This window comes from Ixodes scapularis, unplaced genomic scaffold, assembly GCF_016920785.2.
Source record: "Ixodes scapularis isolate PalLabHiFi unplaced genomic scaffold, ASM1692078v2 PGA_scaffold4__175_contigs__length_147842914, whole genome shotgun sequence".
Taxonomy (NCBI): domain Eukaryota; kingdom Metazoa; phylum Arthropoda; class Arachnida; order Ixodida; family Ixodidae; genus Ixodes; species Ixodes scapularis.
Window position 1 is genome coordinate 1,978,637 of NW_024609879.1, and position 18,605 is coordinate 1,997,241.

Consider the following 18,605-nt stretch of genomic DNA (forward strand, 5'->3'; position numbering starts at 1 on the left):
GCGATGTAGCAGCCACTGTGCTCATGCCACGCGCTGAGCAAAAGCTGCCGGGAAAAATTGGTCCATTTTTCGCAGCATATTTGACCCATAGAGTTCAGACTTAACACACCTACTCCTAGACAAGAAAGCCTGGGTGGTAAATTTTCCTGCGTCCCTAAAGAAGGCCACATTTGGCCAGAGATTGGACAAGACTACGGCGTCAGCGTTCGGCCTTGAGTCGTGTTCTCGCTGACTGAACATTAATTCCAGCCAAACGCAGACGCCAATCTGTGGTCTACGGTAGCCTTTATTATAGTGACGAAGAAAAATTCACCACTTAAGCTTCTTTATTTACGAGGTGTTGGATTACAGCAGCGGAGGCATTGCCTGACACCCAGCGGTGGGTGTGAGTGGCCACATCCTGGAACCTACGTCACGAACACATACAAGGAGGAAAGCGAACGCCCACTTTCCCCTCCAATAGAAACTGTTCCAATTAGCATTGGAACCGGAGGAAAAACGTGTACTTCCGTCCTGCAAATGTCGTGCACGACACAAGTGGGAGCGAGTTATTTTCTGTGTGGACACAGCCCTTTTGCGCCGCACAAAAACCTGCTATTTAAAGTAGAAACGCAAGCGTGATGGTGCACATCCATAATGAAAAACCTAGAGACCTCTCTGTGTCCTCTCTGTTACTTGTCTTTAGGTTTTCCATTATAAATGCGGATGGAAGCGCCGTAACAGGAAAGCTTATTAGCAACCCAATCAGCAACCCAATTATATGGCTGCCGTCCATGAGAGGAGCGTTACATTAGTGGCACTGTGTACTACGAATATACGAGACTTTTAAAACCATGCGACCGTTTTGACTTTAGTTCAAGAGAACGCGAGAAAGATTTGATATTTTTGTATAATCTGTTCATGGATTAATTGAGTGCCATCATCTCATATCAGCCATTTGTGCCCACGTTTCGAGAGCGGTTTTTGAAAGTTTCTCCGAGTGTTAATCAAATCATTACACTTACTCCTATGACCCGCAAACAACGTTCGCATAACATCCTCGGTGCAGCGCTTATCAATTTTTATAGCTAAACTATTGTGAAATTCAAGATGTTTGTGACTTTTCAATAGTCCGTAATTATAGAAATGAATGAATGAATTAATGAATGAATTCCTGAATGAATGAATGCGTGGGTCAATAAATGCGTAAATAAATAAATGAATGACTGAATGCCTGAATGAATGCATCAATGAATGCCTGAACTAATTAATTATTTAATTCCCGAATAAAGAAATGATCGAGTAAATGAATGAATGAATGAATGCAATGACAAATGAATGCAAGGTAAAATTAATGCAAGAGTGAATGAATGCCTGAGTGATTGAATGCATGAATGAATGAATGCCTGAGTGATTGAATGCATAAATGAATGAATGCGTGAATGAATAAATGCATGCATGCACGAATGAATGCCTGAATGAATGCCTGAATAAATGAATGCGTTAGTGAATGATGGATAGATCAATTAACGATTAGTTCTTCAATGCAAGAATGAATGAATGCGTGATTGCAGAGATGCATGAATAAAGAATAAGGAATGAATTAATTAACGAAGGAAGAAAGGAACTAACAAACGACCTAACGACCATCCCGAGGACGTGGCCTGACGCTAGGGGCGCCTCACCTGCAGGGTGGTGGCTGCGTCGAAGGACTGCGTCTTGGTGAGTGTCCCGGCGTGCACGGAGCGTCGGCGCTGCAGCGGAGTCGGCGGACGGTGCTCCACGTGCAGCATCTCGTCCCCTTCGGCCGCGTCCTCGGAATAGCCGCGCTGAAGATCTGAAAAAGTACGGGCTTCGACTACACCAGCCTTTCATGCATCAATGAGGGAGGGTGCCCTATTGTTTTTCTACGGAATACACGTTTAAGCGTTGGTATTCTACTCTTCGCGCACTACAGGGTGTTTCTAAACGCTGTTCGGGCGTAACAACATTTATGCAAATAAGCCAATAAACAGAATGCAATGAAACCTTCCACCAAGGCATTTTAGATGGTGTATTTATCGGGTTCAAATTTCGGTAACTGTAGGTTTCTTAAATAATATTTTAGCCAACATATTGTTTTGTTATTATTCCGGTGCACAGGAAGGAAAACTAACACAAATCGCATGGTTGACGCTACTACTCAAAGATGGGGGAAAATGCACACGACTCTAAAAGGATTCGAACTTATAACTTCCCGAATGGCCGAGCGACGCCTTGGCCCTATTGGCTTCCAACCCTGATAATGTTTGTTTATTACCTTGTTTGTCGTCCTCGGCAATACCTCTACGCGTCGAGCGCCAAGCACGCAAAGGCAATTAATTTTGCTTATATTCCCACCATCTTTCTTCTGTTTCTGCGAGCGAAGTTGCAGTTTGGCGATCGAATTGGGGGAGCATGCCGCGCCCCCGATTCGTTGTTCAGTGACAGTGTGAAATGTCGGCTCGACCAATCGGAGATGCAGAACATTACCTAAAACTCCCTAATGATTTATCATTCTAACTGAAGGTAAACCGCAGGCGATACAAACACCCAGAGTGAATTATGCACCCAGTGCACACTACCAAAAAAAACCCGCTATTTTCAGCAAACATTTTACTCCGCCGTTTCTATGCGCCGGGAGAAGGGTAGAGTTGAAGAAACACGCAACTTCTTTAGAAAGGACACGTGATGTCAACGGCAACGCACTGCCATGTTGATCGACTCACATTATCAGCTCGGAAATTTCGCTTGACGAGGTCTGGCATTTTGACGAACCGGACGTGAACGGGAATGCTTCAGAACATCCTAAGGAGGGCCACTTTAACTTTTCAAAGGTCCTACATCCACACCTGTGTGCGGTGTGGTTTTGCGTATCAATAAAATAATAAACGAATCGGGATCTGGGACACTATCTCCTACGTCAATGATCGCATAGAAAACCGAGGATGCCACACCTTTCACGTCAGACATGCTGAAACCACTGCGAAGCATGTGCTGCTCCAAGTTGGCTGTAGGGAAAGGATCGTTAAAATAAATGTCAGCGCGAACAAGGCAGTTCAAATGAAAGCTTACATTTCGTAAGAACACATAGAGTTTGACTTTACCTAAAATAAATGCCATTCTGAGTTTTACGCAACGTTTATGCGCTGTAAGTTACATCACTGATAAACTGTGATCTTTAGATAAAAAAAATATATAAACGTCCTGAAGATTAAATACTGTTAGCTGAATTATTCCTTAAAAAAACAGTCGTATTATTAGTCACATTTAATCTAATAGTGTTTAAATTAATGCTCGTGCTTTTTACCACGCGCAGTCAAACGGTACTTGGTAGGTCAAAACAACTGCTGCTGTAAAGTAGACCAGCAAAAGGTACTTTTGCTCGCAAAAGAGGAACCAGGACTTGCAGCCAACCAAACAAAAAATATCAAACAAACAAAATAGAATATTACAACATGTTTTGCGTCACAGGAATACTGGTATCGTATGATTGCGAAATCTGTGTCCTAGTACTCAACCTCGTCAAATAGTAAACGAAGAGGCGCCCTCTTGAAGCTATCTTGTTTACGATACATAATTTCCGTATGGCAAAGTGAACATCGTCACTCACTAAATACTGCCTCCATGAGTTATTATAAATCCCACTTCATTCTACAAAATGCTGATTGCAATGATAGTGCACTGGCTCTGGATAAGATAGAATGAACTTCATTGATGATGCAAAAAATTGCAAAAAACATAGTCAGTATTACGCCTTTTAGACGTGACAATTGAAAACAGCTGTTTCTTGGTTAAAAATAAAAGTTTGCACGGTATCGGTGTGTCACTTCCAATGCTTTACATGCGCAATAATTTTAAGTAACAAACAGATGTATTCGAAAATATGTTAGTTTTATACACTTGCTAGCCTACTCAAATACTTTCTATGATTCAATGCTTAGTAGACTTGTGTTGACTCAGAAAGTGCAGGTGTTTTGTTTTACTTTTGAATGTTTCCCAGCTTCATATGAGAGCTGAAGTTGTTTCTCCGAATATTTCTCAGCTTTATTTGAGAGCTGAAGTTGTTTCTCCGAATGTTTCTCAGCTTCATATTAGAGCTGAAGTTGTTTCTCTGCCATAAAGCTTTCACAAATGTCTGATGTGCGGGCGCGGCTTTCATAATTCATTTGGAACCTTTGAAAAGTGTAGGTGTATTGCAACTACTGTAATAGTTTCACTTTTAGCATTATTGTATTCGTAATATATTTGCTGCGTTATCTTTGTTATGTGATGTCGTTTTTTCATCTATGTGAAATCTTATGACCAGACTCTGAAAAGGGGAGATAGCAGGTTTAGGTTCTCCTTAGTAACGTCAGTCCCCGCAAAATGAGTAAAATGTCTGCAAAGGTCCAAGCTAATTTAAAAAGGTAAAAAACAAACAAAACATGTGTCACAAAAATTACGTCTACCAGTATGCGCCCTGTTAGTGTAGTGTCATCTATAGATCCCCCTCTCACATGGTATATTCTACGTGGTATATTCTACGTAGGACAAACGGGACGGTGTGTAAACGACCGGCTACGAGACCTTAATCTCTCTAAAATCGACGGGGGGGGGGGGGGGGGGGGGGGGGCTAACTTATTCGTGCAATGTCAAGCTTGCATATTTACGCCATGCTCAGAAGAAACCTAGATAATAGGTAGATACTATGAAACGCACACCAAAATATATTTTGAAGGATTTAAAGGTGTGATGAAACAATATCGGTTTGGAATATTCAAGACTTCGCCGAGGCGCACTGGTCCTAGTCAGGCCCAAGTATACTCGCACTGACCGCCACTGACTCACAAGTTTCTTTGTCGCGGTGAAATCACGAAGATAAAAGGGTTTTATTTCTTCCAGTTTTGCCTTCGCAAAGCTTGACTGCGGAACAGTTGGATGAAAACCGCCCGCCTGACGGCGGAGAAGCGTGGCTCATGGATTGGACACGAGAACGGCGTGAGTAGTCGACTTCGCCTCGTAAATATCAATGCCTCGGCAACCGCTCGGGTTGTGGCTCGTGTCTAGCCACTGCAGCGATACGAATAACCGAACTCTGACATTGCCTGGAGCTCAGCACGCACTTTCTACTTTCCCGACTCCAGCCCGTGGCTATGATTAGCGTTGGCGGCATAGGATAGGCGCCAGACCACGTGATCCCTTATTGTGCCTCCGCGTTTAGGGGATGAACGATGTTCATATTTCTCAAAGTGTCTTGGCGACTGCCATTGCCTAAAAAAAAAAGAATAAAAAAACAACTAAGGCAAGTTTGTTCACTTATTAGCATTAAGGAGTCATTCTTAGTATTTAGCGAATGCCGAAAACATTTTTAGGGTTCCTTTAACATCCTTAGCCAGGGCGGGCGATATGTCAGCCAGCCGTCCTAATGAGGAGGAAATGAATAATAATTGGGGTTGTGTGGATATTTATACAGCGTCTAGTTGGTCAGACATTTCAAAGTTGTGACGAGTCATTCAATGTAGATGAGCAATTTAGCCAGTGCAGTACAACCGCTAGCCTGGGGTCTTTAACGTGCGCCACGCAGTAGTCGCACACGACCGCACGCCGGTACGATGCTTATCCAGATCGAAACGGACAGGGGTGGGGATTGAGGCCAGGGCCCCTGGGTTCTGCAGCGCGAGCTTCCGCTCTACGTGCTCCAAGCTGGTGTGAGCTAGCCCACTCGGCCACCGATCCCCAGAAGGAAATGACCTTTCTGCAATCCTATCCGTATGGCTGAATCCGCGTACCTCCTCCCAGCTCGTGTGCCCTTATGTCTGCTTGGTGACTGTCGCTCTAGATGATTCGCGGTTTGTACATTTTTATTCTTTTCTTCCTTCGAATACGTGTCTGCTGTGATTACAAAAATAAGATTACCAATCCCTAAATCAGGGGCCCAACGTTTCGAATCCTGTTACGCTTCTTCTTCAAGGGCGAAAATGGAGGATATGAGCCGCAACCTTCTGTTTTCTCTATGGCGGTGGAAAATGCGCACAATCCCTTATGCTTCCGCTATGGCCGTTTTTTGATGACACGTGGTGGAGCCCGTTCACATACAGAGATGGCAGTGCACCAAGAGACCTACTAATGTTTGTTGGCGTGGTCTGAATGTGCCAGGATCCAAGGAAGAGCCTCCGGCGGGGGTTAGTTTCGTTGTCCAAGAAGCGCGTGTTAAGAAAGTCACTGAAATGGTAATGTGAGAGCACAGCTCTTAGGCGCCCGCTTCCGGCTTGAGTGGCGTCGCCGTCGGCGTAAACGTTGATTACATTATAGGATGTTTCTCCTAATGAACTCACAGGCGACGTTACGTGTGACGTCAAAAGGATCACGAGCGTCATTAGAGTCATGAGTGACGTCTCGAAGGTCACTCGTGAAGGTCACGACCTTCATGAGCGACGTCACGAGTGACATCACGAGGGAAGGGGCAGGGGAAGAGAGGGAGGGGGAGGAGGAGGGGAGAAGAATGAGAGGAGGACGGAGGAGGGAAAGAGGGAGGAGGAGGGGGAGGGGAGGAGGAGAATGGAGGAGGTGGACAGGAGGAGGAGGGAAGGAGAAGTGGGTATGGAGAGCACAACCTCTTCTCCGTACGCTCTCCTCCTACTCCTCAAGAGCTGCGCTATAATTCGGCATTACATGAAATTGTAAACGTCTTTCTTTTTGTTTCAGTGTCCAGAAACCACGCTGCGCTCTTGATCGAAGTTGCGCACATCAGCCTTGTGTTGGCGAATCTGCTCATAATAGTTCTTTGTTTCGCCGATGTACGGGAACGGGCGTTCCACACAGGGATTCTTAAACGCCACACATTGCGCTTTCTCTTTAGGGGCCGATCTTTTGGTCGTAGCGTAAAACGTCAAATTGTTCAAATTGGCTTGGGGGCCATCTGTCATCGCGTATTATCAAAACCAAGAGCTCTCTTAAAATATTATGTTTCTATATCTTTAATAACCACAGAAATACTAGTGCCCGAATGCTATAGACCTCCTGAGTGCGATCCACTAGTCGATAAAACTTTTCAAAATAGTATGAAAAAGATTTATCCAGCTTTTCCAAGTACGTGGTGATTTTAATTTTGCAATGATCTCACCTGGGTGACGAATGCTCTTCCTCTCCGCCTGTGCTCTCCTCTGCCTGCGGCGGATCTCTTCCCAGCGTTGCTCCTTTTCAATTTCCCTTTCCACGAGGAGCAGTAAGTAAAGAGTTAATGCACCCTGCCTAGCATTCCTGGAATATGTTGTGCGTCTCTGAACGTTTTCAATTCAATCAGCTAATTACGACGTTTCAGTGTAGGATCTTGACTTGCAGGAATGTTACAGTGCTGAAGCAGGATATGCGCCGAATGAAATATCTGTACAACAAAGGGAATGATCATGCGACATGCTTCTAGATCTATGAGCCCCTTTGGAATTACTAACAAAGATTTAGTGTATTCTTACAACCATTTTGACTCGTTGTGAATGTTTTTGTTACAACAATAGACAAATCTCGATTCAAATGCATTTGAGAGTATATACTAAAAAATGCGGTATGATGAAACTTGTTCTGAATAAGCATTCGCATTACGCCATAGTTGATGCTAAAAATCAATGACATTACAGAGCATTTGACAATCTTAGAGCATTAGGGTAGACCAAAACTAAGACACTCAAATGTTAATACCACTGGTTTCAATATAGACGAGAATCAGGAGGTTAGGGTATTTTCTTAAAATGTGACAGAAAATGTTTTTGTGAAAAAAAGTATATCACCATTCTCCTTCATCATGCCACAAAGAAGTGATCATACAATGATTAGTCAGTTGTGATGGCACAGCCAATCGATTGTAATAAAATATATTTCAATTGTACGGGTTTCGACTGCAATTATTTACTGCGAAAATACTTCTCAAAGCTGGAGGATTTATACCCAATAGATACTTCCATAAAATTACGACAGTCAATTAGGATAATTTTTAGTGAATGAGTGAAGCATCCTTCAGTATTTGGACAGTTAATCATTGCCAGGCACACGAAAGGCAGGTGCCGCCGCTAGTGTTACTGTAAAAATAAAGTATGGAAGCAAGTATGAAAGAGCCAACATAAGCAGTAGAGTTTTAGGCTCAATACAGTTCAAAACTAGCCCCCCGAACAATGAAAGCAATTTACGTAGCAACAGGATTTGAGAGCATTATTCACAAACACGGTCAGAAATGTTTTCAAGAATGAAATGTCGTAATTATAGACGGGCGTTATTCAGACATAACAGTTTGCAAACAGTGTCTCCTCCAAACGCCCAACGAGCATTCGGCGACAGTTGCTCGATGTTCAACTTACTCGATAAGTGTGTCGTGGCATGTCACCGGCAGACTGAGCCTGAGAAACTCGTAGTTGACCTTCTCCACGGACTCAAACAACTTGTGGATGATCTTCAAGGCAGGAGGGCATTCCCCTCTGTAATAAGCAGAAGCTCCGCTTTCATTCGAATTGCTTATCTGGCGCAGATCATAAAAAAGTATATTTGTGACAGATTGCATAGCATGAGCATGGTTAAGGCCTGTTCACACATTCACCCGCTCGCTAACTCGCCGCTATAGACGAAGCGCTGACTTTGAGCTATTACAGTCACCGTGGAGCTAGCTGGTGGAAGCTTACCCTGATGATTTTAACCCAATACTGGGGTAGAAGGAGGAATAATTTTTTACAGTGAAATAAAAGGTAACAGGGACATAGAACCTCTCTCAGCTATGTCATAGCGATATCAGCGCTCCGATGCATGTTACGTTGCCCTTTCTTATTTACACACGCAAGACAGCGCTGACTCACTACCGACAATAGTTCTGATTCAGCGCTGCAACATTCTAGGGCTAAGATGCGTATGTGAACCGGCCTTTGGAGTTTTGAAGGGCAGTACGGCGTGCAGGTTCGGCAAGAAACTTGCACACCAAAGTTACAATTTACCCGCAAAATGGATGAAAGCCATTAAAATAGAATTAAAAGAAGTGATTGCATAGGACCCAAAATTCAAAATGCTGAATGTTTACAATAATTCGGCGTCTCAAAGCATTACCATACTGTAAAAGCCACCGCAGCAAGAGGCTTTGTTTTCCATCAAATGAGATGAAATTTAAAATAACGGGGAGGGAGTAGCACGAAAGAAGTTGGCACACCTGTATTTTATCATTAAAACGTCCTCGCAATCAACAGAGAAAGCCCACAGTGGATTTCTGCTATAGCTTGCCAAATTATTTCGTCTCCACCCCCTGCGTCGTTATCTTCGCAAAGTTGTTAAGATACTCTCTAAAAAACATATTTTTGCTTAACGATTGAGCTACTCTTATTCAGATGAAAAAAATGACGAGATGGCATTTTCCTGCATAATGAATGACCCACGAAAGAGTGTAACTGAAGTGCAACGCACGCTAATCGATTTCTGGTTTCGGTTTCGCGACGAAATGCAGACGAATTAAATAAATCCTTTCAAAACGCGTCCAGTTGTTAATTTTGTCGTGTCAATATTTTTTATGTAGTAATAATATATATATACGCTTTTTATATCTATAAACACAGTAAAGTCACAAATATCTTTGGGGAGGTGCGTAATTCTTGAAGGGCAACAAATCAAGCCCCATATCAACATTTTGGGCATGGCGAAAAATTCAAAATGCATTAGTAACATAAAAAAAAAACAAGAAAACCTTGTCATTTTTTCTACAGCTGGAGCCAGAGCGTCTTGAAGATTGTAACAGAATATTTATAAACGGGGTTTATGTACCCTTTTTATATAACTTGTCCGTGATCCGCACACATCACAGTCCCCTACACCAAAGGCTTCCCTCCTCCCAGTACCGCGCTATGATAGTTTCTTTGACTTGCATTTGTTGTGGTATTGCACAAAATACAGCTCGTTAGTGGTCGAATGGAGCTATACAGAACATAAAAATCATGTTCATACAACCTGAGTGCGAAAAGAAACCTATAAAAGGCATGGGATGGTTTTTGTTTTTCCCAGATATCATAGGCTTTGTTGATAAACTTGGCCGTCTCCTCATTTATGGCGTCTCTAATGTTGGGAATATTGGGGCCTTCCACGGAAACTTTCATTAAGGCTTCTACATGGGCGGAAATCAAATAATACCTTTCTGAGCTAAGGGTCATGTTCATGGCTGAGAACAATCTCGTTACACCAGCAGTTCCAACAGGAAGAGACAATATCTTTGCTGCAGCAGACAGAGCAGGAAACATGGCTTTCCTCTCAATTCCGCACGCAAGTTCCACATATTTTTTCTGAGAAGCCAGGTCGGCAGGATATCTTTGGTAGACCTTATATTCGCTGACCATGTCCTCTTCGCTCGTCACGCACATCTGATATTTTTCTGAAATTTGGATTTACCTCTCTTGATAAGAAAACTTCGTGAAATCTTTCGAGCTCTAGAAACTCGTCAGAAAGCCTTTTCTGGATATTGTTTACAAATTGCTCTATATAAGATAAAGCTAGACCTTGACAGGCTTTCCCGCTTGCCTTGTCGTTATCCTCCATTTGCAATTATTTTCTTTGTTCTTTTTGCACGAGTTGTCCTACCTCCAACTTGAGACTTTTTAGACTGATGTCTCAAATTGATGACATGACTGCTCGGAGTAGCGTTGTGACTTTGGTGAGATTCTCTGTCGAAGTCTGTAAGCACTTGCTCAAACAAGCAAGTGAAGCTAGAAGAGCCGACAACAAGACGGCGATAAATATGGTTGATTTTTTTCGAAAGAGAAGAAGCCCCCCAGCGTTGGAAGAATGGTCTACAGCGTCGGAGTAGATGTGCTCCGGTGCAATACAGATGGACGCATACTGCTGGATTGTGACCTTCACACTGACATCATAAGAACTTTAAACTTTAAACTCTGCCCTTGCTTATATGATGTTGGGCACGTCTTGGATTCCTCGTTAACTTTCTATAAACTGTTCAAGCGCGAACGTCGAATGCCAGCGTCCGGCGTTCCGCGTTTAAACAGTCAGTAGGTAGGAGTAGAGAAAATGTTAGATAGCTTTGCTTCTAGCGGCTTACTAGCGCAGCGGTAGAATGTCAAGCTCACTATCGCGGGTTTACTTTCCGTCGGGGCGCGTTTAGAATACCGGTCTTTCTTGTCAAGCTAGCACTTTTTCCCATAGATTTTCCTCTGAAGTACGTGTTACGCATTTCCCAACGGTTTTCATGGCGTTCCCTCGCACTTTGCTTGGGAATTACAAGCCCTTGAACAGATTCTGTGCTAACACAACACGCGACAAGCTAAGCCAAAAACTAAAAAAATAATCTGAAATTAAGAAAATAGTATTGAAGCGGCATGAAGCATGAACATGAAAATTTCTCAGCTATACACCGACGCGCCGCGCTATGCTTAGAAACACGGCAGTAGAGTTGCGCATGCGCAGAATGGGGTCTCTGCAAGAGCGACCACTCGCGGAGTGTTTTCTTCGTTGCAACGCGGGCTGTACGTTCACTAACCGAAGCTTCCGCGGCGTTTCTAGCATTTTGTTTTTGTGTCTTATGATGTTACTTTTTAATGTCTGACTATTGGTGCTCGCTGCGAGAGCCCGAGCAGCTGCGATACAGAGAGAGTAAGTACACTGATGGCGCTGCCTTTGAGGATCCCAACGACATGAGAAAGGAACGCTAGCGCTCCAACGCCAAGTCGGCGAAGTTGTTGCCGCCAATCTCGATGGCGGACGCTGTCGTCTACCGGGTCTTTTCGCCGAACTAATTTACGGCCGACACGTTGCAAGCGTACGAGTCTCTCGAGGCCTACGACTACTTCGGGTCTGATAAGAACTGGTTGAGGGCTATGCGTGCGAATACCTATATCGGGAGTTGTTCCTGTCGAAATTGTAACTGCACTTTTTTACGCTAATGTCTTGGTACGAGACTTCAAGCTCTGGGCGCCTCAAAGCGCCGCGTTGGGCGTCGTCCGAGCCTAGGTGATGCAGTCACAGCAGGCAGCTATTACACTAGTTGATATCTGGATGGAGCGAGCAACCGAGGCACTGTTGGGCGGCAATATGTGTGCAGACACCATAATCCGGTGGTCTGGTTCAGATGACGGTTTTCCTACGCATAGAGGTGCCTCAGTACTGGGAACGATGATTGCTGTGGAAGCTGCGCATTTAGCTTCAATGAAGGCTTGCCACGCAAGCGGTCCTTCGTGCAAGGCGACCATTATATATTTTCTGCGTCTATCAGCGTCCGCCGAGACCTTGTGGAAGCTCATTCCACGACTTTCGCAGTACCTTTCGGCACAACCAACAGCCGCGCAGCTTTGCGGAATGCCGAAATACTGCTTCGCACGTGCAAAGCGCCCGCTGTTTTGCCCACACCTGGCCCACCTGGCCGATCGGGCACGATCCTAGCGCCGCCGCAACTCAGTGACGTCAATCTCGTGCGCAGGTATAAAAGTGAATGAATAAATATTTTATTAAAGAGTATATTTAATTGAAAGACTGCATACTTTATAATATAAAAGTACTCAGTTGCAAGAGAGTGAGTTCAGAACGGAGTAGACTTACCCTGCAGGAATTCGGCTGACTTCAACATTCGGATGGAATGCATCGTCCACGTTGACAAAGACGGCCTCATCCTTGTTGTACCAGAAGGTCATGTTGCGATTCATGTTGCTGTTTTGGAAAACAGAAGAAAAATTAGATAATAACTTCCATACTGGTGATAAGTGGCAGGAGTGCTGCTTCACTGGCCACAATGGCGAGCTACTCTTTTATTTCGTTTTAATTTTACTTATTTCCGTCAAAGCGCAAGAAAACACTACACAAGGGGAGAACAAAAATAACGAATACACATTAAATACAAAATGCCTAAAATTTAAAAAAAAAATATATTTGAAAAATTTGATACAAAAAGCAATCGCTACATGCCCCCAGATTATACATAAAGTAATAAAAAAATAGGAATAATTCAACATAATCATTTTTAAATTGACTACAATCAAAATTGTTTACCACACTCTCGGGTGGGCACCTCCGTTGTATAATAGACAGATTTAAAGGAAACTTAAAATAGTGCTTATTGCGACATGAGGGCAACCTACATTTGTGTTGGCGATTAGCGCAATCACCAACACAAATGTGTAAATTTGGTGAGGGCGTAGTAAAAGCTGAGTTTTAAGACACGGATTATGGTGGTTCTCGATCAAAAAAAGGTCAATCACTATACTTTCCGTCTGTTGGATAGAGATGCGAGGCTCGCTTTTAACTTCACGGAGGCCACACAAGATGTAAAATGATAATCCCTAAAAATAAAACGTTGCCTTTGTTTTGGACAGCGTATTCAACCATCGAACGATTAGATGACTCGTAAGTTAAGGAGCGAACATTACAAGCTGCCGAACAGCATACGACTGTTAAATACGCGAAGGAAAAATACAGCGCCCACCTTCACATAAAATCAACGGATACATTAGGCCGGTTCACACATGTGCGTTTGACTGTGATCGACCCTGCAACAACCACCTGTGACGACTTCCGACAACACACTGGCGCCATCTCTTAGCACGCCCGGGAACACTCCGAACGTCCGTAACGCATCATTCCTCAGCCAGGGGCATGGAATAATTCTGACCACGTTATGATGCAATTTTTCATATATAGCGTGTAAAATTTGGTCCCACCCGCTAAACGTTTACTCTGATTCTATGCAGATCGGAAGGGCTTTTAAGGGCTACTTGAGAGATGCCGCCAGTGTACCGGTGTGTTTACTGATAAACCGTCACAAGCGGCCGTGACGCTGAGTCAATCACAGTAAAACGCAAACGCGTAACTATCATGAAGAACTTCTAAAAAAAAGCAAAAAACAACAACAACAACAATGGCCATGTTGATACTTTCTCAATGGCGCCTGAACTGAAGTCTTAAAAGAGCGCGCAAGATTGCACTGGTGCATTAGAGCGTGATTATTAATGGCTAGTGATTTGGAAACTTAATTAAAAATAATAAAAATAGGGCTCTGACTAGGATTGAGGAAATAATAAACATGTAATACGAAGACGACACAACCGAATCTTTCATGTATTTAACATACCTAAAGTCGCCTGGTAAGGAGATTACATGGGGACGGGGGGTACAAAATTTTATGAAACAAAATACAACATGCCGTAACACACATATTACACAAAAAGTCATATCAAACTAGAAAATAATAGCCATCTATAAATACGGTACAAAAAAATTCACAAGCCCACAAGCATCATTCATGAGTACCGCAAAGTAATAATTTTCGCCATGTTTTCAATGTTGTTCTATCTGTAATTTCCACAATATTATGAGACAGAGCGGTCCAGTCGGCAGTGACAGGCAGCAATAGGGAGCTGAGAAATCGGTTCGTTCGACATTTCAGAGCGCAACTCCTAGGCGCCCGTTTTCGTGTTTCGTAATGTCGGCGTCGGCTTAACCACGCTAAATTTGGCAGAAAAACTGAAGTCACGTGACATCAACACCAATTCAATTCCCTGCTATATTTACTGGGGAAATTCAGGTTCTCCGCTAGACTTAGCGGATAAATTCAGTTTCCCGCAATATTTAGCGGGAAAAATGTCGTTACATGACTTGGTGTCACGTCACCTATGAACAAATTCAGTTTTTCCGCTAGAGTTAGCGGGAAAATTGAAGTCACGGGACAACTACACCAATTCAAATCCCCGCTAAATTTAGAAGGGAGTGAATTGGTGAATAGGTCTTGTTACGTCGATTTTCCCGCTAAATCTAGCGGAGAAACTGAATTTGTTCATTTGTGACGTGACACCAAGTCATGTGACACCATTTTCCCCGCTAAATTTTGCGGGGAAACTGAATTGGAGGAGGAGGGGAGAGAAGGGAATAGAGGAAGATGAGAGACATACCCTCTCCTACGTACGTTCCCTTCCTCCTCCTCAGCAGCTGCGCTCTAATTTCGCATTACAAAGATTGGGAAACATCTTTCATTATTGTAAGCAGATTTAATGAGGTTGATCCTGTCCAGAAAAAAATAATGCGATAAGGGGGAAAGTAATAGCCTCTTTTTGACGGGAATCTGATGGGAGCTGGGCCCTGGCAAATGATTTGAAATCTAGAAAAGAAGTTTCGGTAGATGTTAAAAGCAATTTTCACATAATGGACCCAAATGATCGACTTGCCTTATTCACAATGTAATCAATGTGTTCATGCCAGCTTAGGTTATTGTAAAGAATAAAAAAAAGCCAGATATATTTATTTTCTAACGTTTTCAAGGGAGGCACTGTTGATTGTGTAATTGTAACACATTTTGGTTTTAGTCGTTGATGCAGTCATACTTTTGGCTTTGATGGTTTTATTACGCATTTGCCACTTATGCACATGCATATTTCATAAAGATGTCCGTTAATGAATCAAAATAAAAGAGATTCCCATAACTGATAATTATATTGTGCTGGCACAATGAACAAGGCAAACTCCAATTTCGCAAGTAAAATATCCTGCCCCCTGAAAAAGAAAAAAAGGTAGCAACCTCGGCCAGCCGTGTACATAATAAGCAATTTTGTGTTATCAGGTTCATTTTTTAGCAATCACTTGTTTTTTTTTAAACAATCTTTGTTTTTTTAGGACTTCGTTTCAGGATGTGCACAGTTTTCAGAGTCAGACATTATTTAACTCTCACATGCAAAAGTTTGCGCAGCAAACTCCAGTGTGAAGAATATTAAATATAGACGATACATAATACCTGATAGAAGGAAAATTGGAGCGGCATTTACATTCAAAGTTCTATAATGCATAAAATGCATCATAGAAAATTGGTGGGCCACATGATGTATAATTTCCTTCTATATTGAGCGGTGAAACTTAATGGTTATATAGGTCACGTGATGTCGATTCCCTCTGCTAAATTTAGCTGGGAAACTGGACTGGTGTCCAGGTCACAAGGCATGATTTTTTTCACTAAATTTAGCGGGTAACTGAATAGATATATAGGTCACGTGACGTCAATTTCCAGCTAAATTTAGCGGAAAAACTTAATTGGTGTTTTGGCCACAGAACGGGAATTTCGCCGCTAAATTTAGAGGGGAACCTGAGTTGACGTTTAGCTCACGTGCCGTTTATATCCCCAAAGGATGGACGGACGGATGTACAACATTTTTTGACTGGGGGTAGCGTTAAAAAGCATTTCATGCTTGAATAACATTCAACAAATCGCGGGATCCGAATGGACACAACGTATTGATATAATGATACATACTCGATACTTTCATTAAGGTGGACTGCAACGGTTGAATCATGTCGAATATGTTAACATTTACGATAAAATATACGTGGTAACCACAGATATTCATTTTGTGCATTAACAAGAAATATCTCGTTAATACTCAAACTGGATTAAATATGGTGCTGACTCTTCATGCATTGAAAGTTAATTACTGCACTCACCCTGGCACCAGTGCTGCATAAAACAACATTAATGTTACGCAGAACCGTCATTACTGTTGCGCCTTGAGAGCGCTCGTAGGGGAAAGGAACAGGACGACCCAGCTCTCGTGAATAATTGACTTCGACTTCTTCCTTTTCTCCCTATCCGCTCTCATGCCCGCGTGCGAGGAAGGATCGTTTTAATATTAATTTTCAACAATTACCAGCCGAAAGAACTTCAGTTTCATTCGATTAGTTTTCGTGATAAACGCGTAGAGCAAGGTGGCTTGTACAATACACACTTTTATAAGCCCCGCAAAGTTAAAAAGACAAATTTTTGTTGTAGTAAAATGCGCTCGAAGACACAAGGGAAATTAGGAGAGCGATAAATGTACAATGATGAACTTGAACTTGTTGCTTAAAAAATAATTTTAAATTTCATTAGGCCATAAAAACATAGCGGCCTTTTTAAAGCACTAAATGACACCTTCGGATGCAATTAAATTGACTGAAGAGAAATAGTTACCTAGCTCATATCAATATAAAGATCTCTCTTCCACAGTTGCGAGTAAAAATTGGCAGCAGTTTTTCAATGTTATATTGCTCTCACATATGTGGAAATTTCCTGCTACCGGTATGTAAAAGGTGTGCTTGACTTTTACACATCAAGGACTTTGCATCCTTCATGAATTCTGCAAGTCCACCAAAAGGCCTCACATAACCCATCATCTATATTTTTATGAAGGATATAAAAAATATATCTTTCACAACAATGACAATCTTCCATTTTTTGTATAGAACCACAGAATCAAGACCGATAATTTGTGGATTTTAGAAAGACGAGGTCAGAAAGGATGAAAGCTGCCTAGACGTTTCAGCCAAGCACTTGCAAGCGAGGTTTCACTAGAGAAAAAAAAAGGGATCTTGTCATATTACTAGTGAACAATTTGAGTAGTTACATCTTTAGACGCGGCATTTTTTCCATTACAGAGCGGTCACCGAATTTCAGCGATATTTCGCGTCGCTATTATCCTAACTGTCATATTTGAAAAAAAAAGAAAGGTTAACGTGGAAAGTTATTTTCCACAAAGTGCCTAAAAACTTAGCAGAACATAATTTTTCTTTTTTTGCAAATTAACAAGCCTTAAGAAAATTCGGGCCCACTTTTGCAGAAGGGAGCCAACTTAAAAAGGACAAGCGGGACACTGCTTACACGCAGAATGGTTGATAGCCCTCTTGAAGGCCGCAGGTGGTGAAGTAGCGCAGCAGGTTGACGTCGTGGCCAAACACCAGCCTCGCCTTTTGACCAATACCGAAGGTGCACGCTGGCACGTAGGACGCTGTAAAAAAATCCAACAAAACGCAGCTGACCAAGCTGTCTCATGACCAGCATATTTTGAACACCGGAGACTATTTCGAGCTTGCGACCACTAAAAGGGGATCTCCGTTCCGCCTTGGCAGCGGATTGGCAGCGCCAGCAAACACAGAGTCCGCATTTACCTCGCCTAGTCAAACGCTCCGACCTCTTCTAATGCACACACATCGCTCGCGTGTACGCCGTCCCGCGGTCGTATTTTTGTCATTTCGCTCTAAATCAGAGGCTGGGCATCTTGGCAATCGAAAACGTAGCCACGTCCAGCGTTCTCTGTATGTGTGTTAATAGTAGCTTTATTTTTTCCAACAAAATACAATGTTGAAAAGGTGACACGGGAAAAAAGCTGTAAAAACAGCTTGACGAGCCCCGAGCCACCTATACCAGCAGTCGCACTGCAGGCGCCAAAGAAATTATACAAAAATTAAACATGACATGTGTACTACATGTTTGAGAAACTTCACACACAAAAAAAGAGCTGACGCTATACAAGATAAGTAGCATATTCATACAATTTACACAATAGCGAAAACATACACAGAACGTTAGGACATCACTGAAATAAACGCGAAAGAAAACATGGATTCAAGAGATTTTAGCGCTTATTCCGGACAATGTGGCTCGAAATTAACATTTGAAATAAATATTTCCCGTAAGATGCTCACCGATATATTGCTGAGCTCAATACCTTGCCTAGTAAGCTGGTTAAGGGTAGTCGGCAAAGTATATTTTAAACTTTGGTGGCCGTAATTTGTTCTAAAAAAGGGTACTTCCCAAGGTTCTTTAATTCGTGTTGGGTATCTATAAATTTTATCTGTTAGCTTCGCTAAGTTTT

General features: G+C 42.6%; 1 protein-coding gene across 1 annotated transcript in view; it reads right to left on the minus strand.

The window, feature by feature from the left end:
- The window catches only part of LOC8026823 (ryanodine receptor), a 561,398-nt gene that overhangs the window by 336,808 nt on the left and 205,985 nt on the right, over positions 1-18,605 (minus strand). The window contains exons 33-38 of the mRNA XM_040217827.3: positions 17,612-17,738; positions 12,541-12,648; positions 8,328-8,444; positions 7,103-7,188; positions 2,955-3,008; positions 1,665-1,816 (exon numbers count right to left, since the gene is read on the minus strand). Of these exons, the coding sequence (XP_040073761.2) occupies positions 1,665-1,816; positions 2,955-3,008; positions 7,103-7,188; positions 8,328-8,444; positions 12,541-12,648; positions 17,612-17,738 (644 nt within the window). The remainder of the gene's footprint in view (positions 1-1,664; positions 1,817-2,954; positions 3,009-7,102; positions 7,189-8,327; positions 8,445-12,540; positions 12,649-17,611; positions 17,739-18,605) is intronic.